The 23,943-nt window shown below is 32.9% G+C and overlaps 1 protein-coding gene across 1 annotated transcript in view; it reads right to left on the bottom strand.

Moving 5' to 3' along the window:
- LOC106108451 overlaps positions 1-23,431 on the bottom strand; it is a 56,527-nt gene extending 33,096 nt beyond the window's left edge. The window contains exons 1-6 of the mRNA XM_013289616.1: positions 23,329-23,431; positions 13,213-13,517; positions 13,072-13,108; positions 12,615-12,784; positions 11,754-11,853; positions 11,207-11,394 (exon numbers count right to left, since the gene is read on the bottom strand). Of these exons, the coding sequence (XP_013145070.1) occupies positions 11,207-11,394; positions 11,754-11,853; positions 12,615-12,784; positions 13,072-13,108; positions 13,213-13,335 (618 nt within the window). The 5' untranslated portion in view covers positions 13,336-13,517; positions 23,329-23,431. The remainder of the gene's footprint in view (positions 1-11,206; positions 11,395-11,753; positions 11,854-12,614; positions 12,785-13,071; positions 13,109-13,212; positions 13,518-23,328) is intronic.
- Positions 23,432-23,943: the final 512 nt, after the last annotated feature.

Genomic DNA, 23,943 nt, shown 5'->3' with positions numbered 1-23,943 from the left:
CGGAGAAATCGCTGTCAGCATTACTTCCAATAATATTGTTACACACACATGCCACTTTCATTCTAATTCGTTGGCCATTCAACTTGCACTAAGAGCATTGAAGAATTTTAGATATCAGAAATACGAGACGACACTGTTCATAAGAGAATAACGGACGGTAATATGACTCAGAAATGTTTTGAAATACTCAAATGTAATGAGTTATATCCTAGAAACGGTTCATGTATTTCATTATAATTATAAAGAACATAAACACGAGTATGTGAAAATTGTTTTACTCAATTTTATTTTTCATCACCTCATCATCATAAAAAGTTTTTACTTCACAACGGGAAATTATTGATACAGAAATAAGTCTACAAAAAGTAATTTTAGTATGATGGTCATATTAAGTTTCAATAAAAACGAAAATGTCAAAGGTGCGATTGTCCATTAGACTTAAAGTAAATGACTCTAGATTGTCCAGTGGGAAAGGTTAACAAAAATATCACTAAAATTGCAAAATTTATTTTAACATTATTTTCAAGTGTTGTTTTCGTTACGTACATAAAATGTGAACTACTTCGTAATTTCCGGTAACAATTTGGCTGACATTTTAACATTCTAAATTCCGATGGAAACATTTAAATTGATCGTGACATTTATCTGCACAATATCAAGTATCCGATCTGTATTGTACTGTACAAGGTTTTAGTTTTCATATTTCAGTTATTTTACACCTAATGATACTTGATATACATATACAGCTGTTGCTCGCGACTTCGCCCGCGTGAAATTAAATAATACAGTCTGTATTACACATAGATAAATGACCTTTCTAATGGTGAAAGAATTTTATAAATCGGCTTAGTGATTTTTACGTGAATCGAATACATACAAAAAAAAATACAAATCCTCTTTTTAACATTAGTATAAATTATTTGTACTAGTAGAACGTTGCTAACATTATTCGGAGTACTTCTAACTTAAAGGTTTTCACAGAGATAAATGTTTAAAGTTCCATTTTACTGGTTAACAAAACGCATCATAAACCTGCAATGTGATACTTTGTCATAGGGTTTCAAAATACGGGATGTCTACCAAGAAAGGTAACATTTAAGGACGGAGATTGTCTTCCCCCTGCCCCCGCGCGCAACCGGCGGCCGGTCGGACGAGCTGCGAGATTCCAGAAAGCGGCCGCGAGCGGTTTGCTTTCAAAAGCCGTCCCTCGCAAAAGGTTTTGCCCTGCAATGCTAATTAATATTCCATTCTGTCTACCCTTTAACAAACCTAAAATACTTAACCGTTATTACTTTAAACTAACATATGCTTAACTGTATTCTATCAATTGATTCTCTTATAAATGTTTTAATATAATTAATTGAAAGACCATAATTACTATAAAAGAAACTTCCACAAAAAAATTTATAGACACAAAATGCGCTTTTAATAGTATAATAGTTATTCTAAAATCTCTGATCGTCAAATAAACGTTCCATCGCCAATAAACCGGAATATCTACTATTATTACTGCTTCTTCAAAATATACGTTAGTTGTTTAAAACAGGATTAAACTAATTCGAAAAAAGTTCCTTAATATTGCTTAGCTACTTGTTCGGCACGTGTAAATCCAGACTCCTGATCCGTTAAACAAGTTGAAATTTACTGCAATTTAAAAGTAATATAAAATGTGTTTCACATACCACACAATTTAGTCTTCAATATCTCTCCACTACTTGAAATGGACACTATAAAAACAAAAAAAAAGCACCAACAAACACAATCACTTCTATAGCAATCTGTTTATAAATGAAAAAGATAAAAAAGCTCGAATGCACTGTCTAAGAAAAGACTTCAACGCGCACGAGCGAGCGATTCCCTCGCCGGTTGGTCGACAACTGAACACGATGACGCGGCCACATACTATCTCCTTCATAAGCTTTAAGTCTCTGATAACGCATACCGAAGTCTTGATACTTCCTTTTTGGAATATAATTTTAAAACTTATTCTTAAACGTACTTCATCTTTTTAAGCGCTATTTGCGGACGATGGAACTTTTTTTTATTTTTCCCCGCTGCATGCCGTCGATTGATACAATCATGGTGAAAAGTAAATGGTTGTTAATAAACGATGCACTGCGTTAGTACTGAGTTAAACTTTTTATCAGGAGCTTTAAGCTCGTCGGTGAGTTAAATAAAGTGGTTTCTAAATATAAACGTCGTATCTCGATAGGCTATTGGCAGGTGCGAGACTATGCATCTAGTTTTTTTGCTAACGATTCCTTATTTTTCCAATTTCTTTTGAATTCAACAATAACGATTTTTACAATTGAAATATACTAATGCTTTCTGTTTCTTTTGGTCCAAGTTAGTACGACACATCTTAAAAAAGTTAACTTGAACCAGAATTTCGTTTTTTCTAAGCAATATGTTAAATTGGGGCCAATTTAGTGATAATTTAAATCGCTCCTTTAAATATATTCCACTTTGTTTACAATGAAGTTACATGAATGCTTGAAGAGAAAGAAATTGAAACAAACAAAACAATCTGATAGAGCTTCTGTGGGAGAAGATGGACAGAAACATCCGTAGTCATTGTCCGACGTCAAAAGAAGACCTCTGGATGACTTTACAAGAGAGTTGGAACAACGTTTCACAAGAAACTATCAATAAACTAATAGCCCGGTTACCAAGATCGTTCAAAAAAGTTATAAAAAGTAAGGGAAGATATTTCGACGAAAAGTTAGTTTAAATAATATGCATTTTTTATTAATAATAATGGCAATTATTATTAATAAAAAAATGTGTAGTTTTTAAATTATTTTACATATGTTACATAAAAGTTCCCTATTTAATAAGGTAAATAAATAATTTGTAGAGCTAACTTTTGGAGTTTTATTCAATATTGTAATTTTTTCAAGGTAAATAGTACAAAATATTAAAAAATGTGAATTTGTGAAATACGTTATATCGTATAATTGCAAAGTGTAATCAGTACAAAATTCAGATGTCTTATCTAACCTTTGAACCGTTGCCGACTCTAATTTCGTTAACATTCACCGTTATAGATCAGATTAATTAATTTTAAGATTTTACACATTCGCCGTTACCCTCAAATGATTAATAACCGTTAATTAAGCAGTTAATTTAGGATACTCTGGGATGTAATTACCTCTTTATTTATTTTTATTCATGTTTTAAAATAAACTTACATATATCTAACGGTCTTTCGAAATTCTAATAATATTTTTTCCTTTATTACATTCATTATTTTGTATATTTTACATTTATTACCATTTCAATATTATTTATACTTTCAATGACAGAGATTCGTGGAATCATTATACTCTATAACTATTTAATTATGTTTTAGGAAACTTATTAATATTCAGAATATTTTGTAATTCACAGAAACAAAGCTGATAATCTCAAATCATTCTCGAAGAAGGCTTAACATTATCTTCCAAGATCATAAGAAACTACAACTGAACTAGATAATTATTCCTTAATTTAATAATTATTTTCCAAGTAATGTATATGTCTTAAAAGGTTTATAAAATCTCCAAAGTTAACCTCAAAGTTATAACCGACTCATTAACCAAATTGGTGCTAGCAAAGATTCATACGTTCACTAAAAAAATAAGAAAGGCATTAAAATGATGTGATATCAATGGAAAGCGGACTAACGTGACAGTTTCCACGACACATCGAGGTCGGCCATTGTCGACTGCGCTTATTGTCTACTTCACTGCTTAATTGCCCGCCGCCTACATTGAATTAACCTCACCTCAACTACTACAAACAGAGAAACATAGCTTATTTAAACTTTCCTTAGTTATAATATTTCTAAACCAGAGAATTCAGAATTATCGTTTGAATATCCTTCTTCTAAATTTAAATTCATAGACCATAAACAGTTTTGTTTTTTAAACACCGCTAACTAGCATAAGTATGTTCATAGTTCAATGTTGATATCAGAATAAATACTAATATTTTGTTCGTGGATTCGTGGTTCGTGGATGGAAAAGGAATTCAAAAAATATTGTAGATTTGATGACCCAAATATAATACGGAATAATAGGAGTCGCTATTTGGAGGAATTAAATGTTATATAAACTCATGGAAAAATTGTTTCGGAGGATGGATTAATACGAACAAATGTGTCAACAAATTTTGATGAATTACTAGTGATGTTGAATACATAGCTAATAATCGACTAGCGACCTATCGATACACGACAAGATTTATGCTCGTTTATGATCGTAAATCTCATTTCCACTGGACGTCTGTGGGTGTGACAGTGGAAACAGTCTATTTACTCAACATCCCTTACTACAACAGTGACTTAAATTGGATCTATTTGTATAGTAACTTTTTGTATGAACAGGCAAAAACGATGAGAAGAATTCTTAAAACTAAGGGAACCTCAACATCGGCAATATTAGGTTAATTCTGATGCATTGCTGGCATGTAAAGAAGAAATACGCTCGTTTCTTCCTTCAATAGGTTCTTCCCAAGTCGGTAAAGCTTAATTCCTGTCAGGATCATTCTAGAACTCTGTGTGCGTCATCTAGTCATCTTGGTGTGTAAATAAACAATTGCGAATCAGTTAACAGATAGTTTGCTCAATCAATACTAACCAGTATATCAAATTGATTTTGTTCTTTAAAAGTCTTTTATTGAAGTACCAAAACAAGTTTTTAAAGTTGATTTCAAAGCAATCGAAACAGAATAATTGCCGATGATGTCATATTATAAATGAACGTAATTATTAGAGCACAGAAGTCACATTAGTCGCTTGTTATACCTTATTTGGTGTAATTTATGACCAATAATGTGTTTTATTTGAAGGTATTGGGTATAAAAAATGTATGTTAACATACGTACACTAAAGATTTAAATTTAATGTGCATTTTATTTAAGTATTATGTGATTTTAATTGAATACCAATTGATTTTGTATAAAACTTTGAAAGTAAGTTATCGCTTTTTTGGTAAGACAATTATCTATTGCAATTACGATATAAAATGTGAATTTATACTGACATCGCGACTTCACCCTCGTGAAACTAATAAAATATGTTACTAACAGATAAATTACCTTTCTAACGGTGAAAGAATTTTTAAAATCGGCTCAGTAGTTTTTGAATTATTTCAATAGATACAAATATACTAATATTTCCTCTTTATATTGTTATGAATAGATTACAAAGAGGAAAGATTAGTATTTTTAGATTTTTGTATGTATTGTAATAACTCGAAAAATACTGGGCCAATTTCACCAATAAATAGATACGTTATCACTGTGTAACATAGACTACATTTTCTATTATTTTTTTAATTCCATATGAACGAAGTCGCGAGCAACAGCTAGTATTGAATAAAAACAGTGATCATATTACAAAAACAATTCCCTAATAACAAATGAAACCGGAATAGCGAAAAATAAAAAAGAAATTCGTTAAATCTCAGTTTGCGTGATACGTCCAATTTAGTATGTCCATACGATTCTGTCTGTCCGTCCGAAAACGAACGATGTTGATTCGAGTTGTTTTTTTGTTGTAAATACTATCATCATGTATCGTAATAAATTAACTCGCAATTTATTTGTCAGAATAACGTTGTTCAATTGATTTAAATTTCGATATGTAGGTTGAGAAAATAAACATTTAAACGTTTCAATTACGTATAAAACCGTTTAAGACTTTAACAGGATGTCATGCAAGGAAATCATTTAATACGATCGAAAGCAATCGACTTCTTTATATTCGAAAAAAAAATTGTCTTTAAAGAACACTTTGTGAAACTAATAACCATCGACTAAATATATCTTCAAACCTTTGAGTGTCATAAAACAGCTGCTTTAATACCTTTTATTATGTTTGACTTAGATGCATTTAGCGTATGTACAATTTTTCTAGCACTTGCATATATTAAGCTGCAATAAATATAACAAACAAGCAAGAGCATACATATTCATAATCTTTGACAATGTTCGGGCTTACGAGCTGCAGATAATTTTTCGTAACATCTCTAAGAACAGAGGTTGCCAACCTTATTGATATAACGTTCCATTTTTCTTAGTTTCCATAATTTCTCATGGATTATGTAAAGATTAAAAAAAGTTTAAGCAAAACAACATGTTTTGTTAACTGTAATATAACTTCAGTTCTAAAATATTATCAGTCGAGACAATTTTAATAAACGAATCTCTACTCCTATACTAAGATGTAGAATACAATAGTGCGGTTCATATCAAATGTTCACAACCCCTGTTGAGCCTATATCTAAGATTGGATCTATAGCTGATCACATGAATTCTTAGGCACACCACACGCGGCTTGTAGATGTTATCTAAACATCTTAAATTATTGCAGTCGCGGCTACCTTCGCTCTCTGTAATATAATCACGAAGCAAATGACCTGCGTCCCACTGGATGTGGCAAATTGGATTCGTAATCGCAAACACTAGTTTTATTTTATATAGTGCATATTTATCAATACTGAATAGCGTTCAAACAAATCGAATTACTTAAGTTCATCCCACGCTTCTGGTATACGGTCTCTTGCAGATTTCGTCCCTCATCTGACGTAACTAGCTTAAAAGATGTTTTGCGCGCTTAACCTACAGATTTTTAGAATGACTATATTGTCTACTTACTCGTATTAATGTAGAACAATTGAAATTTTATGTTAATAGCTGTTGCTCACGACTTCGTTTACGGAAAATTAAAAGGAATAGTAAAAAAAGCCTATGTTACTGGGAGATAATATAGCTTTTCATTGGGAAAAGAATTTTTGAAATCGGCCCAGAAGTTTTCGAATCATTTCAATACTTACAATAATATAAATCTTTGCTTTTTTAACATTAGTATAAAAAAAACAAACGGATTAATGAAAATACGAAAGCACATTTTGCAACATTTTTATCGCAACAGAAAGATTAGTTACTTTACTTGTTATGTTCTGAGCAGGAATGTTATGACAATTTTATATGCCAAAAATGATTCCATTACAATCTAAACATGGTCAATTAACATTAAGCTTCATTTTTATCCTAGTAATTTAAAACATAAGATAAAAAACAACAATACTAAAACTTTTTGCAAGATCCTTAATTATCAAAACAAGGTTCTTAAAAAGGAATGATTGCTCACTGGCTAATTTATAAAATCCCAAAACGACAATGACTCATAATGCCGTATTAGATTTGCAAGGAGTTTGAGGTGTGGTTCTTGCGGCTAAAGCCTCTGTGGTTTTGTAGTCGAGCGTTGAAAGCACTCCGGGATTCTAATGCCCTGCGTGAGGTCAAATTACAGACCGACTCACATCGCTCGCACAAATTGCACCAAAATAAAAAACCATTCAGATTGCTATAGTTTTTTTCACTAGACATTTTACACGTTGGTAACATGAGTTGTAACCACGTAATGTAAGATGTTTTTAACTCTTTTCTAATAAAAAATGACTTTTTGTAGTAAAAGCATTTCCATAGCAATAATAAAAGAGTAAGGGCCTGTCCCACCACTGACTGATAGAGGCTTAAAAATGACGTCACTGTCAGATAGGTAACAAAATCCGATATTTCCATCACATATTTTACACGTTCGATTGTTATCAAAAAATTTACAATTTGGTGGGACTGGCCCTAAATCTTACGTTTGAAAATTAAAAAAAAAAGTAGTTGCCTATGTGTTCTTCCAGAACATGCTCTATGACAATGTTCTATATGTCAAATTTTATCGAGATCCTAACAATAGGTTCTAACAAACATCCATTTATCTAAACATTTGCGTTTGTATTATTAGTAAGTAACTTACTTCGAAAATATCAGAACCTATAAAATACTAATCAAATATGTTATAATAAAGCGCTTTAAAGCACTTTACGATGCAAACGTGGGCGCAGCACCCGTACATAGCTTGCAACAAAACTACAATATCAAAACCTCGATTTATGCGAATGATCACAAGTTATTTCACTTTAAACCCGTTTAAAAAAACGTCTTCGTATATTTAAAATAGATTTGCTAGAAAGGAGTCTTTACTTAACAATATTTTGTAAATATTTAACTATTTGAAAAAATTACCAATGGAGTTTTATAACAAAAAAAGATTGTCGTTATAACGCATTTTTAAATTGCTTTCAACAATACCAATCTGATTTATTTCATATTGATATTTATTAGTGTTTGCGTTCCCTAACGTATGCACACAGTGTAAGTAATGTCAACATGTTATAAACAAGTGTTGAAAAGATATGTGAAGTAACTTACGTAACTAAATAATATCTTATTTCTATACCAACTGTTTCTCTATTCAATTATAATCGATCGGCATTTTTAATTGATTATACAGCCTCCATTCGAATTGCATAATAAATAATGATCATTTTCTCTTTTCACCTGCATCAAAATAACATGTAGATTTATGAAAATACACGTTTTTGAAAGTAAATTAAAAGTGACGGAATTGAAACCAAGATTAAATCTATATCTATCTATACATATAACTAGCTGTTCCCGTGCGACTTCATCCGCATAAAATTATGAAAATTTATTTTTAGTGTTTATTATAAAATACAAATGTCAAAATGACATGACATGATGACAACCTTACGTCCTTGATGTTGGCAGCAACTTATGGTCTCTTTTGGGTTTTTATCTAGAATATTTAAAGCCCTAAGTTTAATGGCGTTAAAATATATACCCTAAAGCATGACGCAAGTATAGGGCTTTTTATTAAAAAAAGAATTGTTCAAAAATGTGCTGTAATTACTGACATCTTAGGCAACAAAGAAGTGTGTGTTTACGTTTTATTATAATAGTAAGTATAGATAAAATTGGAGTGTTTGTAATATGAAAAGAAAAATTCCAGATTTCGGAAAGATGACGTATTTGCGTTGCTGATAACGAAAATAGCATTTAAAAAAATCTGTCTGTCTGTCAGTATGCAAGCCGCATTTGTTTCGGTTAATTCCGGTTCCGAAACGGCTGGGCCGAATTCGACGGGACTTTCACAGAAGGGTAGCTAACACGGACGGGCATATTATGGGCTACTTTTTTATCTTAATATTGCGTGGACGAAGTCGCGGGCAACAGCTAGTCTAAAAACTAACGTGAAATTTAAAACATAACTGACCAATGCAGACACAGTAAGCACAAATCTAAATTAATAAATATGGTGACAATATCATTACGAACGTATTTTCAACACAATGACTATCATTGTTAAAGTGTTGTATAGAACAGGTTACACGATGTTATGTTTTAGTCTCCGCTTTCGGTCACCCGTTGTAACAGGTTTGCCTTCAACAAATACCCGAATTGACCTCAGCTATAGGATCACAAGTCACGCAATAACCATTACGTTACAAATGCTATCACTTCACTACTCAAAACGTTATACAATTTACAGAATATACCTTCACTTAACCCAGATTTCAATTTCCTAATCGAATTAACTTAATTATTTATTTTCAATTAATTAAATGTCAAAACATTGTCATTGATTACTTTAAATTACAGATTTATATTACGTCGCGTTTTTTAATTGCTTTTTAGTTAACCTAATTACAGTTAAAGGATTCGACTTATCGGTTTCAAAATATCTAGGATTATAATCTGTACTAATATTATAAAGAGGAAAGATTTGAATTATTGTATGTATTGAAATAACTCAAAAACTACTGAACCGTTTTTAAAAAAAGCTTACAGCATTAAAAAGTTACGGTATTAGTAAATAACATAGGTTGTTTTTAATTATTTTGTTAACAGCTAATTCTTGATACTTTCGCATTGTTAATACCATATCGTTAAAAATGTTTAAAGGAAAATATCCTCTGCACACATAATAGACTGTACTTATAAATAAGAGAGAAAAATTGTTAAATTGTAAACATTCGATATGCATTTACGATCGCTTGTTGCGCAACATTTTATTTTTATATCGCCTCTATACTTTCACTTGTCTTGTTAACTCCAATGGCGATGGTAAGCTATCAAAATATGTTTAATTTCAATACTATTTTAACTTACATGTAATATAATTCTACAATACTAAACAACTGTACATAGACCACCATATAATGTTCGTCAGATACGGATTTCTTACGAACAATATATTTGTAAAAACCACGACAGTTATATATAGACCACCGTATTCTCAAAGAAAACAGCCAACTAAAAATTAAAATACTATGCAAAAGTAAACAATTAAATAGTAATACTACTTCTTCTAATATATTATACTAATATTATAAATTCGAAAGTTTAGATGCATGGATGGATGTTTGTTAGAGTTTGTAGCCAAAACGGCTGAACGGATCTCGATGAATTTTGGCATACACATAGAGTGTAGTCTGGAAGAACTCATAGGCTACTCACTTCTGTTTTCTTTTATACCACGCGGGCGGAATTCTGGGGAAAAGCTAGTAACTAAAAATAAATATTTTTGTCAATTACAGCGGAAGACGAATATGTTTTTATGTATTTTCATATCACACTGAAGCTATAGTTCTGTACTATTAAGTAGTTATAAATATGTGACTAAGGCAATTAAGAACTGAAACATACTTATACAATAAGAGCATTAAGACTGAACTATTTGCAAGCGCATGTTCCCATGACTCCATTAGTGGCTGTCACCCAGTATCGGTATAGTGAGCCGAATCAAATCGAACCTTGACATTGTATCAATAGACCTGCATCTTATGGGCACAGATAATGTCATCACAGACCTCTATAGGACTTTAAAAGCGTTCATAAATAGCCCCGCAATGTCAAGTTCAAGGTGGTCTTTGAGTACTTGTAAAACGCGAATTAATCGATGTACATTTGCTTTTTTTCGACATTCATTATCTATGTCTAGAGTCTAGAGTGGTTTATTGTAGTATCGTGAAATTAAGTATTCATAAATTAAGAATTTCCTAGCTACATTATTATTACTGTTTATGTAATGTACATAATGTTAATTTTGTTTCATCGCGCTAAAACCCACTACATAAGCTCATGTCTAACCGTCAAATTATAATTTTAACTGTACAGTTAATATTTTGTCTACGCACAATCTTAACTGAACAATTCGACTGTACAGTTAGAGCTTAGTTCTCCAACGGGTTTAAAGGGATGTCGTCGATTTATAAAAATATTTAAATTCTGTTTAGACAACTGCGATATTATTTTACTTTATAATATAGAAATACAACAAATTTGCACCATTCGTACTCACGTCATGTGTAGTGTCGCCATGATGGAACCGCTCTTCCGTCTCTCGTACTCGCTCGGTGACGTTCCTCGTGAGTACTTTCAGGTCATGACTCTCGCGCACCTTGCCCTCCGGATTGGCGACCACGCGGGACGACACCAACACTTTGCCACCAGATGGCGCTACCTCTCCACTAGTATTCGGTGCCAGTTCTGCAAAAATGAAAAAATAGTAGTTAAAAACTTTAATATACTCCCGTACTGCTCCTATCCGTACGGGCATCTGTAAGTAGCTTATGTGTTCTTACAGACAGACTATACTTTACATATACATATTATGTCAAATTTAATTGAGATCGGTTTAGCCGTTTAGGCGGTTAACTTTAACAAACATCCATCTAAACTTTCGCATTTATAATATTAGTGAGATGTTATGAAAATGTAAAATATTTTAGTGTCTGCTTTTTAGGTTTAAATTATAATTCTCAAGACGTTTTATTTATTATGGAAATAACATTTTTTTCCTGATCTTAGTTTTGTTTAAAATAATAATGGTATTTAGTTTAGCTTACCATCCTGTGGCAATTCGGTGGCTCCCTCTGCCGCTTCGATATGTACACCGCCGTTGGTTTTCGTATCTTCTTCGCCATTTTGTTCATCAGGTACTCGATGCTGAAACATTAAGAATTAGGAACCCTCATTTCTGAATTCATATATTATTTTGTTGTTTTTTTTTATAAAACAAAAATTGCTAATATTAGAGTTACATTCGAATATTAAAACACCCGTGTAAGCAAAATGACTTTTACTGTTAAGAAAAAATTCGGAAAACAATAGAACATCGTCATAGACGTCCCATCCCTATCTGACAGCTGTCAATGTCATTCAGACGTATTGGAATAGCGCGCTATTCTAGCGGGAGTCAGTATTCTAATTGTTAAAGTTAATTACGTTGATACAATAAAAATCATCTACAAAATCACATTTTAGTTAGGTTTACATACTTAATACTAATATTATAAATGCGAAAGTTTAGATGGATGGATGGATGTTTATTACAGTTTGTAGCCTAAACGGCTGAACGAATTTCGATGAAATTTGGCATAGTTAGGTAGGATAGGCTACTAGTTTACTTACTTTAGCTACTTTTTTTAGTTCCGCGCGGACGAAGTTTCGAGCGAAAGCTAATACAACATAAGTAGCATTATAATGTATGATGAGTCGTATAAAGCGACATACAAATGATTCCATCTCTCACGGCCGAAAACTGATTTGAAGCATGAAGTGTGCGTGCGCGAAACAGATGACACTAATACCGTAAAAACAACCTTTTTGTTCACTCGCTGTTTCACACGCTTCGTGCACATTCTTATTTTAAGATCAGATATTTAATATCTACGTGATTTTATCGGAAACTGCACAAACAGATGAACCTCGGTCTGTTGAAAGTTCGTAGTGTGTGTATCCTCATTGACAGAAGTAGATATCTTTGGTCCGGAGTCGAGGAGGATGCGGCCATCTTCAAGCACCAGTTCCCGCTTCACCCGCGTCGCGATCTGCCGGGTGGTCGTCACCTCGCTCGTCTTGCGTGTCACCCACTCTTCTGCAATGTAATATAAACCAGGTGTAAGCCACGAATGACCAAGGGTCAATTAACCTTGATTATTAAAAAAAAAATATATTTTTGACCTCGTTCTTAGTCCGATTTGTCTTAGCAACCCTTTTCTACTGTTCAGCTACTGATTTTAATAACACATGTATTGTACCGTAATTTAATGTACATCTGGTAATAAACTTTCAACAACTAAAACAGAGTTTTAATTTGAAAAAAAAAATCTTTACTTAATGCTAATGTCTACATAATGTTTTAATTTATATTATTCTACCAACCTTCTTTTGTTGTAGCGATAACATCCCCAGGTTCAGCCTGTAATGAAAACAAATGAAATAATATTAATAAACATTTTTAAAATTTATAATAAGATACGTTAGTTTTGCGCTCGGATTTAGCATAACAGCGCCATCTCTTACCGAGTAGCTAAAGTTAGTAGACTCGTAGGTTTCTCGGTCTGGTGACTTTGACGTGTAATGCATAAGTACACGTGGTCGCCGCTTGATGGCGCCATGATCGCTCAAAGGGAAAACTGTTACCATTAAAAATCATTCAACGTCTACAAATAAATGATATTCACTTAAACACTCAATTTGCATTAGAATTCAGTATTCTATTAAATTAACGCTAAGATTTCTAAGGATTTTGCAAAGACTAGTTTCTGCACCACGTATTTTAGCACTGATTAGCACCTTCGCAATCATTATTTACACGGTTTGGTAAACTAAAACATGAGAATTGCCGAATTTACATTAGCACAACGATACACACAAAATTTGTTGCAAAAACAAACATCGCGCGTCTTTAGTTCGCGTCAGAAATTGACTGAAGAAAACCAAGGCTTAGCTGCAAACATAAAATTAATGAACCGGTGGATTAACATTTTGTTTTGGCGCACGCGCACCGAACGTACTGTATGTAACGCAATGAGTATTCCGTCTGTACGCCACCGTTTCCGTTGTGCGCACACTTTGGCGCGTTTAAATCTATACTATCAAAACTCGATAATACAGCTAATAACAACAACAAAAAATGTAATTAAACCTAAATGAAGCAACAAATAATGCAATCAAACAAAAAGGATGCATAATTCAAGTAGTAGTAGTAGTAAATCAGACCCATATATGACTAGTATAGCTCGTAACAAACGAGTTAGTGGCCAAAGGTAATGGCCAAAATAGTTGTCCGTAGTCATCTGAATTTGTAGATGCGTTACTATAGCGAAGATATAAAATGTGGCTCTATGTTAATAATACAACAAAATATTATTTGTTTTAAAACAGTGCATTGCAATTTGCATTGACCATCTATTATCAAAATTTGTGTTATTGTTCAATGATCTGCTTGAGTTCATTGACCTTTCGGGTAAATATTTTGGATTATATCAACTTTAAATGTATGCAAAGTAAGCAAAATCAGAACATTTTGCTTACATTGCATACATTTAAAGAATCTAAAAAGACATAAGGTAGCACGTTTAAAGTTAAATAAAGTAAGAATGACGTAATTCTGATGCATGTGTGATTGGTATTGAATTCACGGAAGTATGCAACATGCAATTTATCGCAGTCCACGTGGCGGAGTGACACGGCCGCGCCCTTGTACGGTGGGCAGCGCAGCGCGACGCCCGAGGCCGGACTATTGTGGATGCACCCGCCACTAAATGCATTCGCTCATTGTATTCCCCGAATCGGGTCACGGCTGTAACTCCCGCTCCACTGAAGAATTACTATCAGACATAATCGCAAATCCATTGTTTCTTTTTTAACATACTAGTTATTTTGTGCCAGTGTGTAAGTGGCTAGCATTGTGCGATACACAGAGAAACGTAACAGTATAAAGTTAACTTAAAACACTTGTAGATATAATTTAAGTGAAGAAAGCTAAAAAACACTAGAATAAAATAAATTAAATTCAAGATAAAAAAGGTCTCAGACTTCGCGCCAAAAGAAAACAAATGAGGGCGTAAAGCCGTCCAAATTAAAAAAAAAAAAACAGTATAAAGTAATCAATCAATCTCTTGCTACAACTATTCAACCCGATGTACTTCTTTATTTCTATTTTAATAACAAACTTGAATACGAAATAAAAATACTGCTCTAGAAACAGGAAGTACAAATGCAAAAGTTTTATCGTATAACCCCTAAGAGCAAGGCGGCGACGGGCTTATTTGTGAAACGATTCGGAAAGGTCAGCCCAATACAGACTGATGATTGCCAAAATAGACGGATAGGGTTGTCACACATCTGTACTTTAAAAAGATAAAATTATTGTCATTATAACATTGCCTGTTTTAAGTCGAATATACATTTCATTCCATGCACTTTTATGCTTGACTAATACGGTAACGTGTTTTTGAATACAAATTATGTAAATAGGTATGTATTTACATAGCATTTTTCCATCATCCACTTGCCCTTATCCCTTACCGAGCCCTTCCATACATCTCTATCAGCCGTCATATGTGAATCCACTCCTTTCCTAAGCATATCCTCTTTCACACAATCCATCCATACTTTCTTCCGTCTACCACTACCTCTGTAGCTATCCACATTAAATCTTAACACTTTCTAGTTTATGTCTCAACTTTCCACCACTGGCGCTACTTTCAAACTTCCATCGCATTTATCCATTTACTGTAAATCCCTGCAGCTACATGGCTTCATTTTTTTTATAATTATAATGTCATTCGTAACGTATTCTTTTCCTCAGTTTTATAAGGCACAGTGAGCTCTTTATTACATTTTTCGTCTTTTATTATAGCTGTTATGACACCCCTTAACAAGTACGAAGGAGCAGAACAGCAGTAATCTACGCACCTTGATTGTTGTTAAAGGTCAAAACTGGTATCTCAATTATAAACAACGTACACTACGACCTCACGACCTCTCATTCAACTTATGCTATTTACAATTGATCTTTTAAAAATATTTTTAATCTTTTCTTTTCGATCATAAGAACCGACCGAAATGAAAAAAGAATGACACGGCTAATTAGAGTGCTATTTACTATAGTGGTATTTATTCTAGTATCTATTTTGTTTATTAAAATTTGTCATTTAAAATACTTTTTGAGAATACCTAAGAATTACTGTGCGTTTATAAATTTACTAGCTGTTGCCCGCGACTACGAACCGTAATTATTGCCGGGATAAAAAGTAGCCTATGTGTTCTTCCAAACTATGCTTGAAACCTGTGCCAAATTTCATGGAGATCCGTTTAGGCTACAAACGCTAACAAACATCCATTCATCGTAACTTAGGCATTTATAATATGATACGATAGTTAGTTTCTAGTTGTAGGTAACTTCTAGAATCTTTGCTAAAACGGATTGCGGTGTGATTATTATGACAGTGGTATTAATATTTTATGATATTTATCTTTACTATTACTTTAGTGCTTTGAACTTCGTAATGGATATTTCGTGATCATAAGTTATACATTTAGAGTTAATCATAAAGTAAATGTACATTTTTTGTCTCTATTTTAATGATTAAATACATATAAGTGATGTTTGATTGCAAATTGAAGATGTTCAAACCCCGGTTTAATATTGCATACGTAATTTACAATCCAGACTTGATTTATTTGCCAATACCTACTTGATTTACTAGCTAATGATTTATCTAAGACAATTTAATATGACCAATGAGTAATGCGCACTAGAAGGTACTACATTTAATTGTTGAGGTACAAAAATACGCGAATAAATAGTCATATTTTCGCTCAAAGAATATAAAACCATTAGATTTTCAAGTTATTTTTTTGGACGCAAGACTTTGTAAAAAACGTTGCCATCTCTGTCATTACCATTGAGAGAAAGAGACACAAATATGTAATCATACAAGTGTTAAAGCAGTGTAAATTCACGGAACAACAAGCCGATAAACGTTCAGTTCTCGGTTAGAAAGTGAGAGTAAGTTCGAGTTTTGAATATCGTAAAGTGGCCCATCGACCTGACCGGAGCACAAGGCCGTACAAGATAACAAATAGATCGCAAACAAAACACGTAGTTGCTTTATTATTATACGAGTAATACTAGCAACGAAACAATTGAATCGTGAGCTATCATTTTAGCGTTCACTGCTAAATATTTACAGATTATTAATAATTGAACAAGTACAAGGGAACTACTAATGTACTTGTAGAAAGGAATAAGCAAAAACAAATTACGGCTTAACACAATTACATGCCACATGTTGAAAAGTAATGCTGTAGAATGTTGTTTCCTTAGAAATAATTTCACAATATAAAATAAACAAGCCGTAATTTTATTTAAAAAAATAGCTAATAACACTAATGAAAAAGCTACAAAACCACAATGTTTTATTTCGTTTTATCAATATTTTTAAATGAATGTTTTCGAAGAGTTTTACTAACAATGTTTTTGGCTTAACAACTTTGATAAAAAAATTATTTCGAGGTTAAATCATTAGAACTTCGTTTACTTATCTATATTAATATTATAAAAAGGGAAACTTTGTTTGTAATGAAATAACCCAAACACTACTGGGCCGATTTAAAAAATTCTTTCACTGTAAAATGCTACGTTGTCAGTGATTAACCTTGGCTATGCTTTATATATTTTCTTAATTTCACGCGGACGTAATCGCGGACGAAAGCTAGTCTGTAATAATCTGAGCATTTACTAATTATTTGAGCAAAGCAATGTTATCAATCAACACTATAATATACCTCCAGCCGTGAGCTCTTTACTGTCTTATGTTCAGTCGTGCACATAAATCAAATACAAATAAATGATCAACACTAAACGAAATTATGTCCACGTGAGTCACGCTTTATTAATATGATATGTACAGCTAAATTAATTCGAAAACGATTTATTCGTTCAATATTATTTTTAATATTTATATGACACTAGCTTTTGTCCGCGTGGAATTTAAAAAAAAAGCAAGTAGCTTATGTCTTCTTCTATACTATCTAACTACCAACTTTCATCGAGATTTGTTCATCCTTTAGACGGCAAACTATAACAAACATCCATCTAAACTTTTACATTTATGATATTAGTAAGAAGTAAGATTTTAATAATACATGGATGTGTGAAATGTCACCTTTTTAAGAAGGGAATGATGACTGAAATGATGGAAGATAGATCAATCTGGAAGACATGAACCTGGTTTGCCCCCTACGTCAATCAGACAACCATCTGAAATTGTATAAAAACGCAAAAATACCGCTACTCATAAACATCAGCATTGACTTCAAAGATTCTAGAATTGTCTACCATTAATGTAGATGAAGTAATAAGTCATTTTGTTCGATGTAGGCTCTGAGTTAGACTCCCATTTGTTTAAGTAAAATTTGTTAGAAACTCGCAAAGTTAAGCATTAAGCATAAAACTGGATACCATATTTACATAGTCGATTACATTGCGTAAAGTCTCTTCATCCGTTAATGAGAGCGTAATTAAAACTCACGCGATTGAACTGGTATGTTTTCACAATTTGCATATCTATCCCGCAAACGTTCGTTTAAATTACGTTTGAAATTACGTTACTATGCTCGTAACTAATTGAAATTAATTCGGTAACCCAATTAGCTACTGATTTACATAGGATATACATCGCACAAGTTACGTATACATGCTCTTTGGCACTATAATCGTCACTTTGACATAAGTAGAAATTATTTGCACACACTCAATGCTCCTTGGCTTCGATCAGGCAAAGCATATTCAGTGGGGTGTTGCGGTGGGAAGCGTAAGCGATCTCGTGGCGTCCCACACAATGGCCAGGAGGGAAGAGAGGGGATTAGAGAGTATGCCCCATTATGGGGAGAGTCCCACATAACTCTCGTGTCTGCCCCAAGGCACGGAGTATGCGTAAAACATTCCCCTCTGTCAAAAAAAAGGTGGCAAAGCATATTGCCCGACTTTTTTTTAAGGAGGGAATAATTTAGAAACTAAAGTACCGTTAAACTTTTGCTGCCCAACTTTGAAACATGTAACAATTAATCTATCTCATAACTGTGTGTTAAAATCACAGTAAATATTTCACTCTCAAAGTGAAATTTCACTGAAAATCACACGCGAACTAAAACTGTAACATTATCACGCGAACAAGTGAAAATGTAATTAATTGATTAATAAATCGTTCATCAGCGAAGCGTGAGTGGACTTGCTTAACATGTAACCAGATAATCGAGAAAACCGCATAGCTTAGCTCAGCTCTAGACTTCAGTTATCGCTAAATAGTGTGCTCGATGCAACTTGAAACGGGTCAGAAAATTATGTCAACGACGTATTAATAATAAACCAAACTAGCATTTAATACGTGCGAATAACGCTGGACGACTTTTGCGTTTTATTTATTTTTCTATTTTAAACAATAGTCTTACTTTTTACACAAATATGAACACATGCAAAATATTTTTTATAATTCTGATCAAAGTAATTTTATTCCCACATAATACATGTATTTAAATATCCACGATTATTCTCAATGTTTTAAATATTCTTAACAAAGTTTAAATACTTCTACTGGGAATAAATTGCCGATTTTCGACACAAATACATGCTCATTGATTGATCACATAACTTCAAATAATAACTCGATAAAAATTTACATAAAAGTCAGCCATCTTGTTTGGGTGGCTATTCAATGAGGTCTGGCCGACGTCATGGGCACAATGCACTGCGTATATTGTATGCTTAAGTATATTGCAGTTACGTGACCATTATTGACTCGGCTTTGTTCAACGTAGCCAATAATCGTACATTATAATTAATTATTCTAAACACGCTCTTTTATGATTACGCACAATTTGTATCGGTCTACGGTTTCCCTGTCTACAGTGTTTTAACATTTTTTTATTAAATACGAGACAAGCAACGTTTATATGATACGTGATACGTCGGTATCGTATAACTTTATATCGATTTCATAAAATGTTACTATCCGGGATTCCACTTACAAGCTGTAGCCAATACAAATTTAGTCTGTAAAAACAGATACATAATAAGTTTGGGGGTAGCCAGAGTGGTAGAGAAACTAACGAGTAAAAGGTTGGCATGGTATGGGCATGTTATGAGGAGGGATGAATCGGATGTAACTAGAAGAACGTTAGTTATGAGTGTGGAGGTACACCGGTAGAGGCAGACCTGGAGAGAGATAGATGGGTTGCGTGAAAGGTGACATGATCGAGAAGAAAGTGATGACTGAAATGACGGATGATAGAGGTATTTCGGTTACGAATAACCCGGTGCGCCAATCTTACAGAAGCAGGATAAGGTAGGGGATGATGAAGAAATACAGATATTAAAAAGTCTTTAAAACTATGTATTAAAACCGACTACGAATTTACCTTTTTAAAAAAACTACCTTAACATATCTGTAACAATAACGCCTTCATATCAAACGGTGGCAATAAACAGTTTCACCTGTCAACATAATGAGTCACCATATATCTTTCATGAGAGGTGATTGACTCAAACCAGCCCAAACCGCACATAAGAAGCTTGTCAAAACGTGGAGTATCGAGTGACATTGACTGACGCACGTCACTTTGATAGCAATCAAATGTAAGCTATCTACTTGTCGGACAAGTTACGAAATTATAAATGACATTGATGAATTCGCAATATTAACAGTTAATATGGAGTATATTCGTGTCCTAACCGGGATATGGTAGTCTCTTCACTTCTTCACTTTTATAAGAAAAATCAAACTATTTGGTTCGAACCAAATATTTTTTTACCAATTGAAGATAGAGTTAATTAACAGAAGGTGTAAATAAAAAGATGTGTTAATTCATCGATATCAACATTATAAAAATGATTTGTATTTTTGTTTGTATTGAAATAATTCTCTAGCACCATTAAAAAGCTATGTTATCACTGAGTAATATAGACTACATTTTCTATAATTTCACGCCGACGAATTCGCGATCAACAGCTAGTATTCCATATATTGTACTTCTATTTAAAATGTCGTTCACGTAGTTACCTCGCAGGTTATAACTTGATTCAATCACAGACTGAACATTGTCCTATGATAGACCTTGAGTCGTATTATGATGTACGTCTCAATGTAATAAAATCATACTAATATTATAAATGCGAAAGTTTAGATGGGTGGATGGATGGATAGATGGATGTTAGTTAGAGTTTGTAGCCTAAACGGTTGAACAGATTTCGCTGAAATTTGGTATAGATGTAGAAGATAGTCTGGAAGAACACATATGCTATTCACTTTTGTTTTTTTTAATACCACGCGGACGGAGTCGCGACCGAAAGCTAGTAATAATATAAATCTTTATGTCAAAGAATTTACGTTTAAGTAAACAAAGTGTTCGCTTTCTAAAATAGTAAATTTTATAATACAAGATATGGGTGTTAGTACGTTTACAATTCTATTTACATATTAACAGAAACACGTCAAAATATCTTTAGCTGTTGATTTCTAATGAAATCATACTTCATACTAATGTTATTGATGTGAAAGTTTAGATGGATGGATGAATGTTTGTTACAGTTTGTAGCCTAAACGGCTGAACGGATTTCGTTGAAATTTGGTATAGATGTAGAGGATAGTGTAGAAGAACACATAGGCTACTTTAGTTATTTTTTAGTTCCACGCAGATGGAGTCACGGGCGAAAGCTAGTATTTGTATAAAATATTGCACTTTTAATAGAACAAGTACAAAAATCCAAAGACCCATTATTAGGACGAGTATGTCAATTAATTTACTAAATGTTTACCTTTAAAATATATTTCTATCAACATACGAATAATACCAAGAGAACGTTGGCTTTAAATTACGTAGTAAACAAATGCGGTTAACAAGTATCACATAAAAAACGTATTAAGCATGGCTTGTGTGAGATAATTCATGCGGGCAATACGTTGCGTAATCATTTGTACTGTGACAATTTAAGAATAGCCCGCTCACCTTGCGCGGGTCCGTGGGAGCGCCTTTTTGAGTAAATTCCACGCTGCCACGACTACCGCATTTCTAATAAAACAAATTAATTTGTCTAAATTAGTTTTAACAACGTAATAAGGAATAAGGTTAAAGTGCTAGTTATTTTGGAATGGTTTTAAATATACAATTTTTACTTAACTAAGAAATTGATTTGTATTTTTTTCATCCTTACAGGGGCTTTGTCGCGAAGCGACGATAACGCCCCATAAATCTTAAACAAACAAAACTTAATTAACTGATTGTTTTCTTGAAACAGATGTCGGCCAACTTAAACACCATCCCGGCCTCGTCCGTATACGGGTAAGCCAGGATAGTGTTTAAGTGACCGACATTACTTCCATGCTTTGTATTTAAAAACAAAAAAAACACTAAAATAGATACAACTGTTGCTTACGACTTCGTCCACGTAATATAAAAAAAAAAAAAACACGACCTATGTTACTCAATGACGACGTAGCTTTTTAATGGTGAAAGAATTTTTGAAATCAGCCTAGTAGTATTTGAGTTATTTCCATTCATACAAAAGTCCAATAATACAAATCTTACCTCTTTCAAATATGAGTATAGAATTATAGATAAATTTAAAATTACACACTACGATCCTTGCTGTAATATCGAAATTTAGTTTATTTCATTTTTGTTAACATTGATATAATATATTTACTAACCTTTCTATTATCTAAAATAATTGATTTCTTTGTCATCAAATCAGTCGTGAAATGCAAGACGTTGCTACATTTATATACAAAATTTTATTAGAAATGCTAATTTTCTATTAGAGACATGTTGGAATTTCCAATTACCACTTTAGAAAATAAAAATTGAAAAACATTTTTAAAGTATTCTATAAATTAAGTTTTATTTTATCCTTTTAAGGGAATTTTGATTGTGTATTTATTATTTTTATTATTATTAAATAAGTTACATTATTAAGTAAAATACTTCTTACAATAACTTGATTTATAAGCAACATTTGCGACATACATAAGCTACGAGTATGTAACATGAATAGTTTGTTTTCATTCGATTTAAATTATCATATGAATTAACAAGTTGTCCTATGAAAACTTGTTTGTTATTAAAATTGTTCTTAAATAGGACATTATGTTATATTCAATACTGACAAAACTAAGGTACTACAAAGTTACTAATTACATTTTCCGTATTGTCAAACCAATGTTTCTCAAAAATACGTGCAAATAAGCCGGCTATAACTGCAACCATATTCGGATCAGATGCACGAAATCATTCAATGTCTACGATGCAACTCATTGTGTTACATAAGTCAATTTAACTCGTGTATACAAATAAAGAAAACTAATGAAGCTAGTAAACAAGCAAAAGCCAAGGTTGGGACCGACATACAACGATTGTACACGCTATCTTTGTTTAGATTATTAAACAACTGTAAACTAAACTAGGAAAATGTAAAAGGATATTAATATACGAAATCGCTCATTATAATTTCAAAAACACACTTTACACTTCACTAATCACATTAGAAATCACATATTTAACACCGCCACAAAAACCACCGTTATAAAATAAAAAAAATAACGTTAATTCAACGTCAGTTAATTGTTAACAAACCACGCGAGAGGAGGCCGCGCGTCAGATGCTGGGAACTGCACTATACTAAACTACGGAGCTATTGTATGCAGGTGTATTGTACTATACGTCCGTTTGCCTTATAATGGACATTTTCCATTCACACACGATACAGCCGCTAAGTCGATACGTGATATTGCGCTGAAACTTCACACGTATCGAGTAAAAACTTAGCTAACCTGTTGTAATCGTTTTGTAAGGCGATTAGGGTACACACTTGCAGTTGTTTGTGCTCAAGCATGGTTTAAAGGGAAATGATGACGTCCCAATTATCAAACGTTGACAAAATTTTCCGACAACTGACAACTCCATGGCGTTACGGCAATGTACGTTGCTACTGATCCCTTTTTGAAACCGCTGGATCAAAAGGGCTCCTACTCAATGTTTTTGTTGAGGACCGCGAGCAACAGATGGCGTGGAGTTAGCACAGATATATTTGAATCTAAACGTATTATTACCGAAATGATAACACTTCAAATTAATAAGTAAACTTCTATTACTTATGTTATAATCAATAAACTTTTCTCATTTTGGTCGATGTTAAGATAGCAACATATGAAAAAATTGTGATTTTAAGTGAAAAACATTACGTAAAAC

This window comes from Papilio polytes, unplaced genomic scaffold (genome assembly GCF_000836215.1).
Source record: "Papilio polytes unplaced genomic scaffold, Ppol_1.0 DF821511.1, whole genome shotgun sequence".
NCBI lineage: Eukaryota > Metazoa > Arthropoda > Insecta > Lepidoptera > Papilionidae > Papilio > Papilio polytes.
This window is presented reverse-complemented; position numbering and strand designations above follow the sequence as displayed.